The sequence below is a fragment of the Sinocyclocheilus rhinocerous genome, unplaced genomic scaffold, assembly GCF_001515625.1.
Source record: "Sinocyclocheilus rhinocerous isolate Xijiao unplaced genomic scaffold, SAMN03320098_v1.1 scaffold588, whole genome shotgun sequence".
In the NCBI taxonomy this organism is placed as follows: Eukaryota; Metazoa; Chordata; class Actinopteri; order Cypriniformes; family Cyprinidae; genus Sinocyclocheilus; species Sinocyclocheilus rhinocerous.
In genome coordinates, this window is record NW_015635063.1 from 1,340,181 (window position 1) to 1,353,370 (window position 13,190).

The window sequence follows — 13,190 nt, forward strand, 5'->3', positions numbered from 1 at the left end:
AGTGCACACACACAGCAGTACACACACACACACACCGTGAACACACACCCGGAGCAGTGGGCAGCCATTTATGCTGCGGCGCCCGGGGAGCAGTTGGGGGTTCGGTGCCTTGCTCAAGGGCACCTCAGTCGTGGTATTGAAGGTGGGAGAGAGCGCTGTACATTCACTCCCCCACCTACAAACCCTGCCGGTATGAGACTCGAACCCACAACCTTTGGGTTACGAGTCCGACTCTCTAACCATTAGGCCACAACTTCCACAACTACAACAGTATGAGGTACTGACACAGAGTTCAAATGTCCTGTGTAGACAGTAGACAGACACAACCTGTTGCGACGCGGCGGTGTCGTGTCCGGTGTAGACATGGTTCACTGTTCCGCTACTGTTATTACTGTTATTACACTTGTATACAAAACTTCGTATTATGCTTGTTATAGAGTGCGTGACGTCACGTGCACTATACCGCCGGTGGCAGTAGACAACCGCAGTGTGACGCGGTTGTCACGGCGACCGTCACAGCCCTAAATGAAATGTCACAGTTTTGCATTGTGCTTTGAAAAAACGGCAGCGGATAGCCTCGATTTATGCTTTCAGTTTGAATAGAAATCTTATACAGTACAGTTTGTCGATCTAAAATGGTGATTGTGCATTAACAGCTGTCAATCATGTTGGTATGCAAATACGCTGTCAGAACTTATTTACACAGCGCATCTTTTGTTTTGGTCGCGCATGCGGACCTGCGGACCACTTATGTGAACCCCTGATAATAACAAACACAAACAAACAAACAAAAAACATTAAATGGATAGTTCACCCCCAAATTAAATTTCTGTCATCAACTGTTTTGGTTACTATTGACATCCATTGTATGAACAACTAAAAATACTGAGACATTTCTCAAATTATCCTCCTGGAGGTAATTTCTCAGCCAAACTTGATGTGTGATTAATTTGAGATAAATTGGATTAATTAATCACCACATCATGTAATTAATTAGATTGAAATTTTTAATCACTTGACAGCCCTATTCCAAATGTATATGAGTGATAGGCTTTTTAGAAAGGAAAATTTAGAAGATAAAAAAGAATTAAGGAGAATTAATACATTTCAAATAATTCACTGCCAATGTGTGAATAATATATAATCTGATTAAGAGTATTTTAAAACGTAATATAATGCAATTACAAATACTCATTTTTGGAATCTGATTACATAATCCAGATTACATAAAATCAGTTACTACCCACCACTGACACAGACATCCACACTTTCTCAGCCAATGAGAAAACTAATCATTGTATGTGAGTTTTCAGGACAGGGTTTTAGAGTGGTTGAAGTAATGGGGACAGTCTAACTGAGTGGATAAATTTGGCAGAATTTAATCTCTCTCGAACAGCAACTTTAATTTTCCAGTCCAAAAAGAAGTGCAGCATTTCTCTCTTTTTGTCGTCAGCATTTTTTGGCCTTGCTGTCTAATTAGCAAATACATCTCCCTGCCATCTCAGTGACCACAGTTTTACCTGGGATCAAGCCTGCAGTACTTTCAGACCACATATGTAATTCAATACATATGTAATGTATATGTAATTCAATGTAATTCAAGCTCACTGCACTTTATATCTTGGTCAGTTCAGCATAACCTCTGCAGTACAGATGTCAGCAGTGCTGTATAAATCCAAAGAAACACTCGACACTCGACCTGGTGCACTCTAGAGCTCAGAGCAGGTCATGATAAAAGCTGAAAACCCCTCACATTATCTTAATCAACGAGTGCTGCGGTATAAAATGGGATGCCTTGAAGTCCTGGTGAGGAGAAACGGTAGGACCTTGTTGCATCTGATTTAATGTTGTGGTAAAAGAACAGCTGGCAGGAAGCAAGTCGATCTCCAATATGATGCTCAACTTCACATCTGATTAGAGCACAGGCACAAAGAAAGCACATCTTATTATTTCAAACCCACCTCAAAGCGCTGTGAGCTGACTTTCTTGCCCTTCTTCATCCAGGTGATTCGTGGTTTAGGCTCCCCGACCGCTTGGCACACGAAGGACGCCACCCCTCCTGAAATCCCTGTCTGATCATCAGGAATCTTAATGAAACTCGGCATGCCTGTGGGAGAAAGAAAGACATTAAGACACTATTACAAATGCAGGAAGGAAAAATCACAGATCTCTTTAATATATCATTTGTTTGCCATAGATAACAGTTAGATAAAATGGAGAACAAATGGAGAGTTCATATTTTTCTCCTCTCAATAACATCAATTGTTTCACTTTTAGGGGTTCAAAAGTAATCTAAATAAATTATTAAAACCAAATCATGAATTTTACTATCCATTTTATTTTATTTTAATTTATTTTATGTTATTTTATTTTACATTTTCATTTGCAATCTGATGGCGAACGCAAAACAAATGAACAAATGAGATTTAAGAGTCATGTCAGAAGGAAAAATTATGAGTGAACAGCGTTTTCAATTTCTTCTCAAACAAACTATCATAAGACTTGAAAAATATGAAAATATAGTGCACAAGTCATACGGACTAAATTTGGAACACTCAAATTTTTGAAGCTTGACAATACAAAACTGGATCTGGATAAGAACTCCTTTTGTGTAACCATGGGTATTATACCTAACTAAAACCATATAAATAGATTTTTATAACTTGAACTAAAATAAATGTTAACTGAAAATAAAATAAAATAAAATAAAATAGGTTTTATTTCAGCCAGTTGCCAATGCAACATTACTCATTTCCACTAAGTTTAACTTGATGTACTAAAATAACCAAAACACTATAATAGACATATTTTTAAAAATACAAAACAACAAGAAAACTGCTACAATTTTAAATAAAATTAAAATGGAAAATAAAAACAATAAAAATGAGTTCCCTAGTATCTCAATGATATTAAAAGTATTAGTATGGGGTTAGAATGACATTCTTGGGTGATCTATTCCTATAAGTCTCCTGAGCTATGCTGGAGCAATCGCTGAGCAATAAAACTGTCCTTGCTAGAAGCGCTGGAACAAAAGCAGATCTTTTAACAATGTCTAAACCCTGCCTTGAGCTAGACCTCCAGGACGGTACAAGTAATGTTCCTCCATGTGCACTGGGTCATGTCCCTCATTGTGAGAAACAATAAATACGGGCAATATGAGGGGAATTCTATTTCCCCTATTGCCTAAGCTCTCCGCTTGGCTGTACTCGAGATAAGAATAAACTGTTTATAAGCCATGAGAGCTTAATCTCCGAGGATGTATCAAAAGCATAATGAAATGCTCTGACAGAATACGAGCCATGGCAACCCAAACAAATTGAGCTCCCCGTCCACCGCCATCCCCTGGTGAAAGCGTGTCTGTAGAGGAACAGAGAGCTGACGGGAACGTAATTAAAGATTCCAGCCATCCAGCTCACCACAGGGAACAACAGATATATCATAACGTGCGCTGCCTGCTTTGTTTACCTCTGTCTCTGGCTACAGATGCATAATGCAAACTGCCGGCCTCGCTGGAGACAACGTCTTCATCTTTTCTTTGGCAGGAACTGTCTTGGTCCCAGTTTCTGTCCAGGGGACCTTGTCATTTTGCCTTTCTCTAATTCTCTGACTCTCTCTCGCTTCACGGCACTGATGTCAGCAGAATTGATGTCATTATGGTTGCCCTCGCCTGATGCAGTGTGTGTGCAGAATGAGGTTTATGGCAACTTTCCAAAAGACATTAATTATACCACATACTCATACACCCATCAGCTAAATTAGGACACACTACTTCTATTGTTTTACACAAGGCTAATTATAAATACCATAGACTAGGGTTTTCTACAGAAATGGGAGTAATTGTGATGTGTATATATATGGATTATTAACTTAATACTTTTATTCAGCAAGGATGCATTAAATTGATCAAAAGTGACACTAAAGTCATTTTTAATGTTACAAAAGATGTTACAAAGTTTCATGGTTTCCAGAAAAATATTACGCACCACAGTTTTCAACAGTGGTAATAATGAAAACTGTTTCTTGTGCAGCAAATCGGAATATTAGAATAATTTCTGAAGGCTCAAGTGACAATGAAGACTGGAGTAATGATGCTAAAATTTCAGCTTTGCATCACAGCAATAAATTCCGTTTCAAGATATATTGAAATAGATTTTTTTTAAATTGTAATATTTCACAATATTGCAGCCTTGGTGAGAATAAATTAATGAATGAGTAAATAAATAATATATAAAAGAGAAACACAGTCTTATTCACACCTCAATACGATCGGTTCTGTATATTCGCATCAGCCTCCCCTGAAACACCTGAGGTCAAACTTCCTCTCATGACTGATTTATCAGCTGGCCGCCCTGCCTGATGACCTCTGACCCTGGATGTGTCACACAAGACAGGCATCACAGATTCACAGTCACACAAGGCTCTTTGTGCCTGCTAGCATGCTGAACTCCTGCAATATTTACCGAGTTGACTTTCATGTGTGTTCTTCAGGCAGTGCAAAGCAATCTGCTGCCAAGGTTTCTGCCCTCGCTGTACCTCACCAAAACACAGGTCACTGAGGTTTCTGAGCATTTTCATGTAATCTGCCAATCAGAGATGTACAAATAACACTAGTTCCATCTCAGCATTCCCATCTTTTCCCCATAAATGACATCCACTTTGAGTTTGAGTCAAATCTATTCTTCCATAATGGACTGTCAATTTGCATGAACATTCCGATTGGACAATTTATATTTCACCTTAAGAAACAACTGCCTAGAAACATCTCATGTAAACAGGAGTTCATGCATGATAAAAAAGCTCATGCATGATGCAAAATGATGTTGTCTAGTCATGACAACAGAAGCTGTGGTCTGATATGCCATATAAATACTTCATTACAATCTCATGATTTAATCATAAAAAAAATTAATCGGAGCTTTAAAGCAATCCACAGGCTCAAAAACACCAGCATTTGATTCAAATTAGTGTTTATATATGGACAAAACCCAATGCAACTGGATCAAAGTAGCAGAGACAACCACATTAGCCTCTTTGTAAGAACTACACATTCTTCTGATACTGAACCTGCTTAACCCATTAAGACCCTAAACATACTAAACATACACATGGCATGTTAATGCAAACGCTTCTAGCTAATGAACACAAGCATGGTTTGCATTGTGTTTCAAATGTTTCAAAAGTACAAGTTGCATTCTCAGCTATACGCCACAAAGAGTACCAAATACAGTGAGCATAACATACATAAGATATCTTTCTAATTCGGCTTAATTACTATCAGGGTGGAACAAGAAGACAACCTTGCTGAACATTATGGTATGTTTATAGTTAGCTAGCTGAACACTAATTATACACTAATAATAACATTATTAAACGAAAACAATAATATTTGAAAGTAATTATCACCTCCTTGTGTACTTGGGTTACACGCATTAACATGCAATAACACAGTTCTCTTCATCTTTATTCACTAGTTAGTTCTCTAGTGATCTAGTAGTTCTCTGTTATAAATGTACTGTATATAAAAAAAGGAAATTCTATCTTTATACCTACAGAACTTCATAAAAAATAAATAAAATAAGTAAATAAATTAATATATATTTATATTTGGCATTTGTGTGTACAATTTGTAATGTTTTTCATAGGGTTTCCATGAAGGTTTTGTTCATGATAGAAATAACTAGTGACATGAGAGCAGCAGAGTGACAGTCTTAATTTTCAAGTCAAAGTCTTATCTAAATGTTCCTCCAAAACCAATCTACAGGACTTGATCAGATATTTCAAATTTATTTCATCATAACTTTCATTTTTCAAGATTTTATTTAGTTAAAATTGCCTTAATTTAAGAATCACCCAAGAATGTGTGTTAATTATGTAATGGGCCTGCATGTTCACAGTGCACAGGCCGAGCAGTCACAGCGATGAGCAGCCGACCACAAACACGCCACCCAAATCCCTCGGCCTAGTGCGAGGACACCGTTAATCTGCCCGCTGACAGATCACAGGATTAATGAGTATCAACAGCTCTGAAACCAGATGATCAGCTGCGCCGCGCTTCGCCTGTTTATTCTACACGTCAGGGAGGATCAGTTGTGAGACACACTGTTTGCCACTTAATATTGGTGCTAATTTAAGAGCTGCGATTTCACCATTTGGAAGTGTTTAACTCAAACTTACCAGATCTGACAGGAAGGCATAATAACTGGAAGAAAACGCAAAATACACAAACAGCAGATACATTTCCTTCCACACAGCATAATGCAGATAGCCACTCCCTTACAGATCTGCATGAAGTGAAATAAACTGACAGCATCCAGGAAGTCAGTCTCCTGCCCTCTGTCCCTAAACATCAAGCAGCTCAACATCGATCGAGACGCAGCAGCCCAACCATTTATTCTCATTAATTATGGATGCACGGCTTACCTCCAGTCGAGCTCTCGCTTCATGTCTGCAAAACAGAATCTGAACTGGGGACGTGTTAATATGCCCAACACCAGTGCAGTTTGTTCAGACACACTGTACTCTTTTTGATGTTGTTTGTGACTGTCTAATAGGAAGAACTTAGTCAACATAAACTCCTTGGCATCTCTGTGTTTGAATGCTAGTTGCATGCAGCACAGGTTATTTTCTAAAATAAAGTGCATGGATAAGACTACAACCCTCCATGCACACCTTGGCAATAGAATCACCATTGGCGAGTACATTTTTTAGTTGTGAAAATATATCTGGGCTAAACTTATGCTCAGCTTCTAACTGGCGAGTGAAACCAAACAATTTATTATCCAATGCTAAAGACAGACATTATTTAGAGTGATTTACTCACATTGTAGAGTGTTGTACTACCATGAAACAATGTTCACTGAAAAACGGATAGTAAATTCAACAAATATGAATGAAACTTAAAATTTTGAAGCAGTGTAAAAACGTACTGCAATAATGCTTATTTACTTCTAAAAAAAAAAAATATATATATTATTATTTTATTTTATTTTTTTACGTATAGCAAAAAGCATTAAGAAAGCAAATAGGATTCTGTGTTTAGTATTTGCCCTCAGTGAGCTGATCTGAGTTGGTCAAGCCAATCTTTAGAGTGAAACTCAGCGTTTATAAACAAAGCTCACAATGTGACCTCTTAATTTACATGCGGTTTGAATATTCTCTCAGCAGTAGTAAGGTGAGAAGGACACTAAACTCTCAAACCAAGTTAGTGAGACTCTAGCCTGAATGCCTGGCCTTTTTATTATTCAGGAGAAGAGAGGAGAGGAGTGAGATAAAGAAAGAGAAATTGCTTCTCTTTTATTCCCCATTGGGTGGTGCATTACAGTAATGGCTCTGTCTAAATAGCAATAGAGAGTTAGAATGGTGCCACCATTATCAACACCCTGACCAATTCCTCTCTCTCTCTCTCTCTCTGTCTCTCTCTCATTGAGGTGCGTTAGCAGGGGTGGTCTTGTGCGATCATTGTGAAGATCATTCAATAAACGGTGAGTGAAACACCTACATGAGCAGAGAAACTCTGGAAGTGATTATACGGCAGCAATCAGCGCACCATCTCACGTTTGAGGCTCCGTCTCGACTAATAAACTCATTCATCGCTCCGAGAAGTATGAATCAGAAAATTAGCTTTTTGATGACAATTTAATTGCCTTTCAAAAGAGCAGAAGTTATTTAAAAGAAACTGAACAATTGGGTTTTGGTAGTGTGATTTCTGTAACTATTCACATGAGGAAAGTTTGCTATAAATGGATTTGAAGTTATAGAATGCACATCACCATCTCAAAGCAACCAAGTCCCAAAGATCATTTCTATTTCTACATCTTAATTTTACTGAGACTAAATGAATGATGACTAAATCAAAGCAGGTTTTCTTCTTAGATGTGAGTCCTCTTCCCGTGAGAGCTTTTAACCATACTTCACATGCTTTCAAAGTGCAGAATTTGGGATGAAACATCTTTGGTGCAACCAAAGATAGAGAAAACCTTCTGAATGAACATGCCAACATGCACAAAATTACAAAACCTTGATTTTTACATTTTCTGTGCTCTTTTATCACATTTAAAAGGGGCTTGCCTCTACAATTGTTGAGACTACAATGCTAGAGAGGATGTTATTAGTGATATAACAATATATCAATATAGATTCATGCATGAATCAAATGACTAACAATATGATGTAAAAAAAAACAGCACTAGAAGTACTAGTACTAGTACTATACTTGAAGACACTTAAAAAGCCATCAAGTGGTCACTGATCTGTCATCAAATAATTGAGAAGTTTTGATTTTTAACAACTGAACAACTAATGGGGATACTAGATTTGCACATTTTAGTAAGCACAGAATATTGACTTTCTTGACTGTTGATTTATCTACTTTTTCATTATTTATTTTTCTATATTATTATTTCTATATATTATTATTGGATGCCCCAATTGGAAAACAGGATTTGTAATGTTCAATTAAATGTTATGCTGTTATATTTTGGCTGCAAAGTGTGACTTAAAGGCACAGTTCAACCTAAATTCAATCAATCAATCAATCAATAATTTACTCACCCTCCACTTGTTCCAAACCTGTGTGAGTTTCGTGTATGAGTAAGATATTTGGAAGAATTTTGGTAGCCTTTGACTTCTTTTTGAATACTATGGGAGTCAATGGGGACCAGCAGCTGTTTGTTTACTCACATTCTTCAAAATATCTTCTTTTATGCTGATCAGAAGAAAGAAACTCATACAGGTTTGGAACAACATGAAGTTGACTAAATGATATTGAAGTTTTCCATTTTTGGGTGAACTATCCCTTTAATAAAAATGTGTTTGGATTTATAAAACAGGCACATAATACTGTATTACTGATATATTGATGTCAGACCCCTGAATCTAATCAAATTGTAATCATATCATGGTATGTTTTGAGGTATCGGCAAATATTACATCTCTAGCTAAGAGAAACACTGTCAAATCATATTGAAACATCCAATTTACAACATAGTTAGATATTTTAGGTGTTCGATAAGTGATTATTTACTGTCTCAAATGAAAAGAGTCACACACATCACTAAATATGAACAAAATATGTTTTAAAATTAATTTTTAAACCCATAGCCACCGTAACCATAAACTTGCTGTGCTGTATGTGATGAAGTGTGTGTCTGGCCAATGGCTGTGATTTAGGTTACAGTGCCGTAAACACTGCTAGTAGCAGTATACAGGCAGAAAGGGATAAAATGTCATGATGAAATAGAGATCGAGAAGCCCACAAACACACACACACACACAGAGTCAATCACTGCAGCAGTGTCATTGTCATTCAACACCCTGCTCTTGTCCTACAGGACCTTTCTCTCATTTGGGCTCAGATAACCAGGGTTTAATGGCATCTAGGCAGACAGCCAGATAGTCAAACGCTGTGTGAGCGGAGGGAGAGCTGCATTTCACAATGCCAAATGACAAAAGTTTCAAACAAAGTCGCTGCTTTTGGATTGAAATGCTCTCATTAACTGTGCAGCAACACCGGATCAATTATGCACATCGAGAGGAATCACTCATACAAACACAAAGACACGGGTGCAGAGGTTTCACCAGCCGCAGAGGTGCACAAATTTTCTAAATGGCTGATGAAAAGAATATACTCTCCCAGTGTGATGCACAATTCAGTTTTCTCTCGAATGATAACAGTGTGGAGAGCAAAAGCTCATCAAATGGACTCAAATGTTCATGAAACAGACCCCCGGGTAACAAGTAATTTATTTAGCTCAGGAAACTGAACAAATCATTTTATTAGTCGGAAAAATACACTTGTTTTACAATTGCATACTGCTTCTACTAGAGCTGCAGTATATAATTTATACAATATATAGACTGAGAGTATGTGAACAATACACAAGATAATTTTTTTTACACAAAATTTAAAAAAAATAACAAATAAAATTTTTTATTGCCATATTTATTCAAAATAGAAAACATTTGTAACAATATAAGTCTTTACTATCTTTACTATTCAAAAGTTTATGGTTTTGAAAACAATTAATACTTTTATTCAGCCAAAATATGGTAAATTGATAAAAAGTGATAGTATAGACACCTCTTTAAAAAACATAAAAATTGTACTGATCCTGAACCTTTGAACGGAAGTGTATATATTAGATAATTTAATAAAAATAAAAAAAATCAACAATTGTAAACACACAATGCTCTCCCAAATGTATACAGACACCTACAGTGCAGTATGATACATAAAAATGAATTCTGTAGCATCAGATGAATTGTCTGTATCTGCTCAAATACTGCAGGATCTTTCATAATTTGTCAGTTTTTTGATCTGTTCATAATTTTTGCTCAATGTTTTTTAATTATCTGGTCTTTGATATTTAGTGGACGTGCCCCAGCAGATTCATATCCTGCAGACAATCTCTGCGTTTACAGTGTCTCTTTGGCTACCTTCATTTCCAGGTTTATTTAGTGCTAGTAAAGTACACAGGATGATCAGTGTGCGTTCATGCACCACGAGATCTGGACAGAATGGAAAAATCCAAATGAGCTGGTGGAAAATTCTCATCAGCTCATATGGTCTGTTGTTTTGTTGTTGACAGGACATGACAAATATAATTATCTTCTCTCATAAATCTGTTTTTAATGCACCTATATACTCGGTCGATGTGAAGTCTGCTCCCTCACACGTGAACACGGGTGCGTCTGTCAGAACTGTATGTTCCTGTGTCAGTGCGTGTGGGCTGATGTGCGCTCAGGGAAAATGAACAGGTACAGAGGATACAGTGTGTGAGAGAGAGAGATACAGAGAAAACCACACAGGCTTTTAAGCTCAGACATAGTCGAGCGTGAGAGTGATCAGGGCTCCAGAGACACTGCCCTATAGAATAAAGTGTCAGAGAGAACACATACACATATACTGTATACTGTATTCTTCTCTCCAGTGTCTCTCCAGAAGACTATTTCATTGCTTGGCACCCTTTTAAAAACTATGCTATATTGATCATATAAATAAAAATATAGAAAATAACATAGAAAATATATTAAAATAATTCATATTTATTATGCATAATACTGTGTATGTATATATATATATATATATATATATATACACACACACACACACACACACATTATTTTAATAATTGTACAAAAAGTATCTAAAAATATTTGTTAAATATTTTAATTTTAATATTTTAATAATTTATATTGAAAAATAATACATATTTTAAATATTAACACAATATATGATAATATATTAAATAGTAATATATATATATATAACTTTAATTCATGCATTAACTAACAATGAGGAATACATTTGCATTTGTATCTTTGTTAACATTAATTATTAATAATACAACTGTTCATTGTTAGTTCATGTCACCTTGGGTAAGCTAAATAATATTAACAACTTTTGATTTTAATAATCTATTACTAAATACTGAAATTAACATGAACAAGACATTAACAAATGGAACCTTATTGTAAAGTGTTACCGATATAATTATCATCAAATTGAACCAGAAAGCAAAATCTTTTTTCTTTTTATGGATAATAATTTTCATAATAAATGCACACCAATATTATTTGTCATGACTGGTTTATATTCAGTTTATATTGACACTCATATTAGAGTCTGTATGCAGAAAATACTGGAATTGTCACACACACACACACACACACACACACAAACATAAACACAATTTTGAATTGCTGGAATACTGGAATACTGGAATTGACACCCTTGCTAGCTAATAAGTTGTAAATGAGTCTGATCAGCACAAAGGTAAACAGGGATAATTACAGCTATTTAATTTACAGCAATTTATGAACACTCATAAATCAAAACGGTATCTTTATTAGATGATGACCATCATTTGCTGTGTCACCTTCAATAAAACCTTCTGCAAAATCGCACCATAGGTCAATAATTAAAAATAAATTAATAAATGTACTAAATGAAACATCATGGGACACACCAATGTTTGTTTGTTTGTTTAGGGGTCCCTTAACTCTAATGAGGGGTCTTCATTATGAACACCTCTCTCTGATGAAGAAGGCTTGCTGAGGCACACAGCTGAATTTCTGGCCTGCAGCATGTGCAGTGTTACTGATGATGGATTTTAAGACTGACTCAGGCAGTGACTCCTGCTGTGTTTGAGTAGGTGTTCTCATCCTTCTATTGACAGAAACACTCTCATCCATTAAGACAGCAAAGCTGAGCTGTACAAGTGCTGTAACAGATACAGTCTGTCTGTTCAGTCTACAGTCACTTTATCTACCTGCTTATAACATACAATAAACTCCCATTCAACACAGTCAAGCTCCTCGGATTACTTTCCATTCTAGAGTACATTCTGCACTCTTAAAGGCTTGGAAATGCAAATAGTTCAATGGCTAAGAAGTATGTCCAAAATTATTAAAAGAAAAAGAAATAAAAACCTTTTTAAACATCTAAAGTAAAATGCCGGTTTCAAGAATTTATTAGAAATGCAATCTTTGCATTCATGTTGGTTAAATTTTTCATCACAAAACCATTTTAATATTTTTATTCAATGACATAAAAATGTCACATGGTGGATACAAAGTAGACTGCTTCTATACTTCGTAAGTAAAGGTAAATATATATAAACATTTTTACAGTGTATGTGGATACAGCTTTGTATTAATTCTATTAATTTCTTCACCTTCTTCTTCCATGTTGTCAAGGGTGCTACACTTCTGGCTGTATGCAAACAAAGAAGTGCATCTTTATTGCTTTCAGTTCTGTAAAGGATGATTCATGAGCTCTCGCCATTGAGCAGAACACTTAACCTCAGGTTACTCCAGAGGGATTCATCTTGAAATAAGCGAACAATAAGTCACTTTGAATAAAAGTGTCCGTCAGATTAGCAATTAGGAGCCCCCTCAACCTCACGCCTGACCTGAGCTCAGAGACTCATGGGAGTCACGACACAAACACTCACAACTGAACCGGCCAAACATCCGCTTCAGCAGCACAGGTTCAAATGAGATTGATTATTCAAATCAGTTCAAATCAGTTCAGATTCGATTAAGAAGGGCTTTGTCTGAATGAATGCATTAGAGATTCTCCAGTGCTCGAGGGGTTAAAAAGGTCTGTGTAACACGATTTCACTAAATCTGTTTAGATTTCAGCCTGTGTGTGTGTGTGTGTGTGTGTGTGTGTGTGTGTGTGTGTGTCT

At 36.3% G+C, this 13,190-nt stretch overlaps 1 protein-coding gene across 1 annotated transcript in view; it reads right to left on the reverse strand.

Annotated features, from left to right (window-relative positions):
* Positions 1-13,190, reverse strand: part of ptprfa (protein tyrosine phosphatase receptor type Fa) — a 207,242-nt gene that overhangs the window by 129,156 nt on the left and 64,896 nt on the right. Inside the window, exon 3 of the mRNA XM_016560916.1 lies at positions 1,962-2,107. Within this exon, the coding sequence (XP_016416402.1) occupies positions 1,962-2,107 (146 nt within the window). The remainder of the gene's footprint in view (positions 1-1,961; positions 2,108-13,190) is intronic.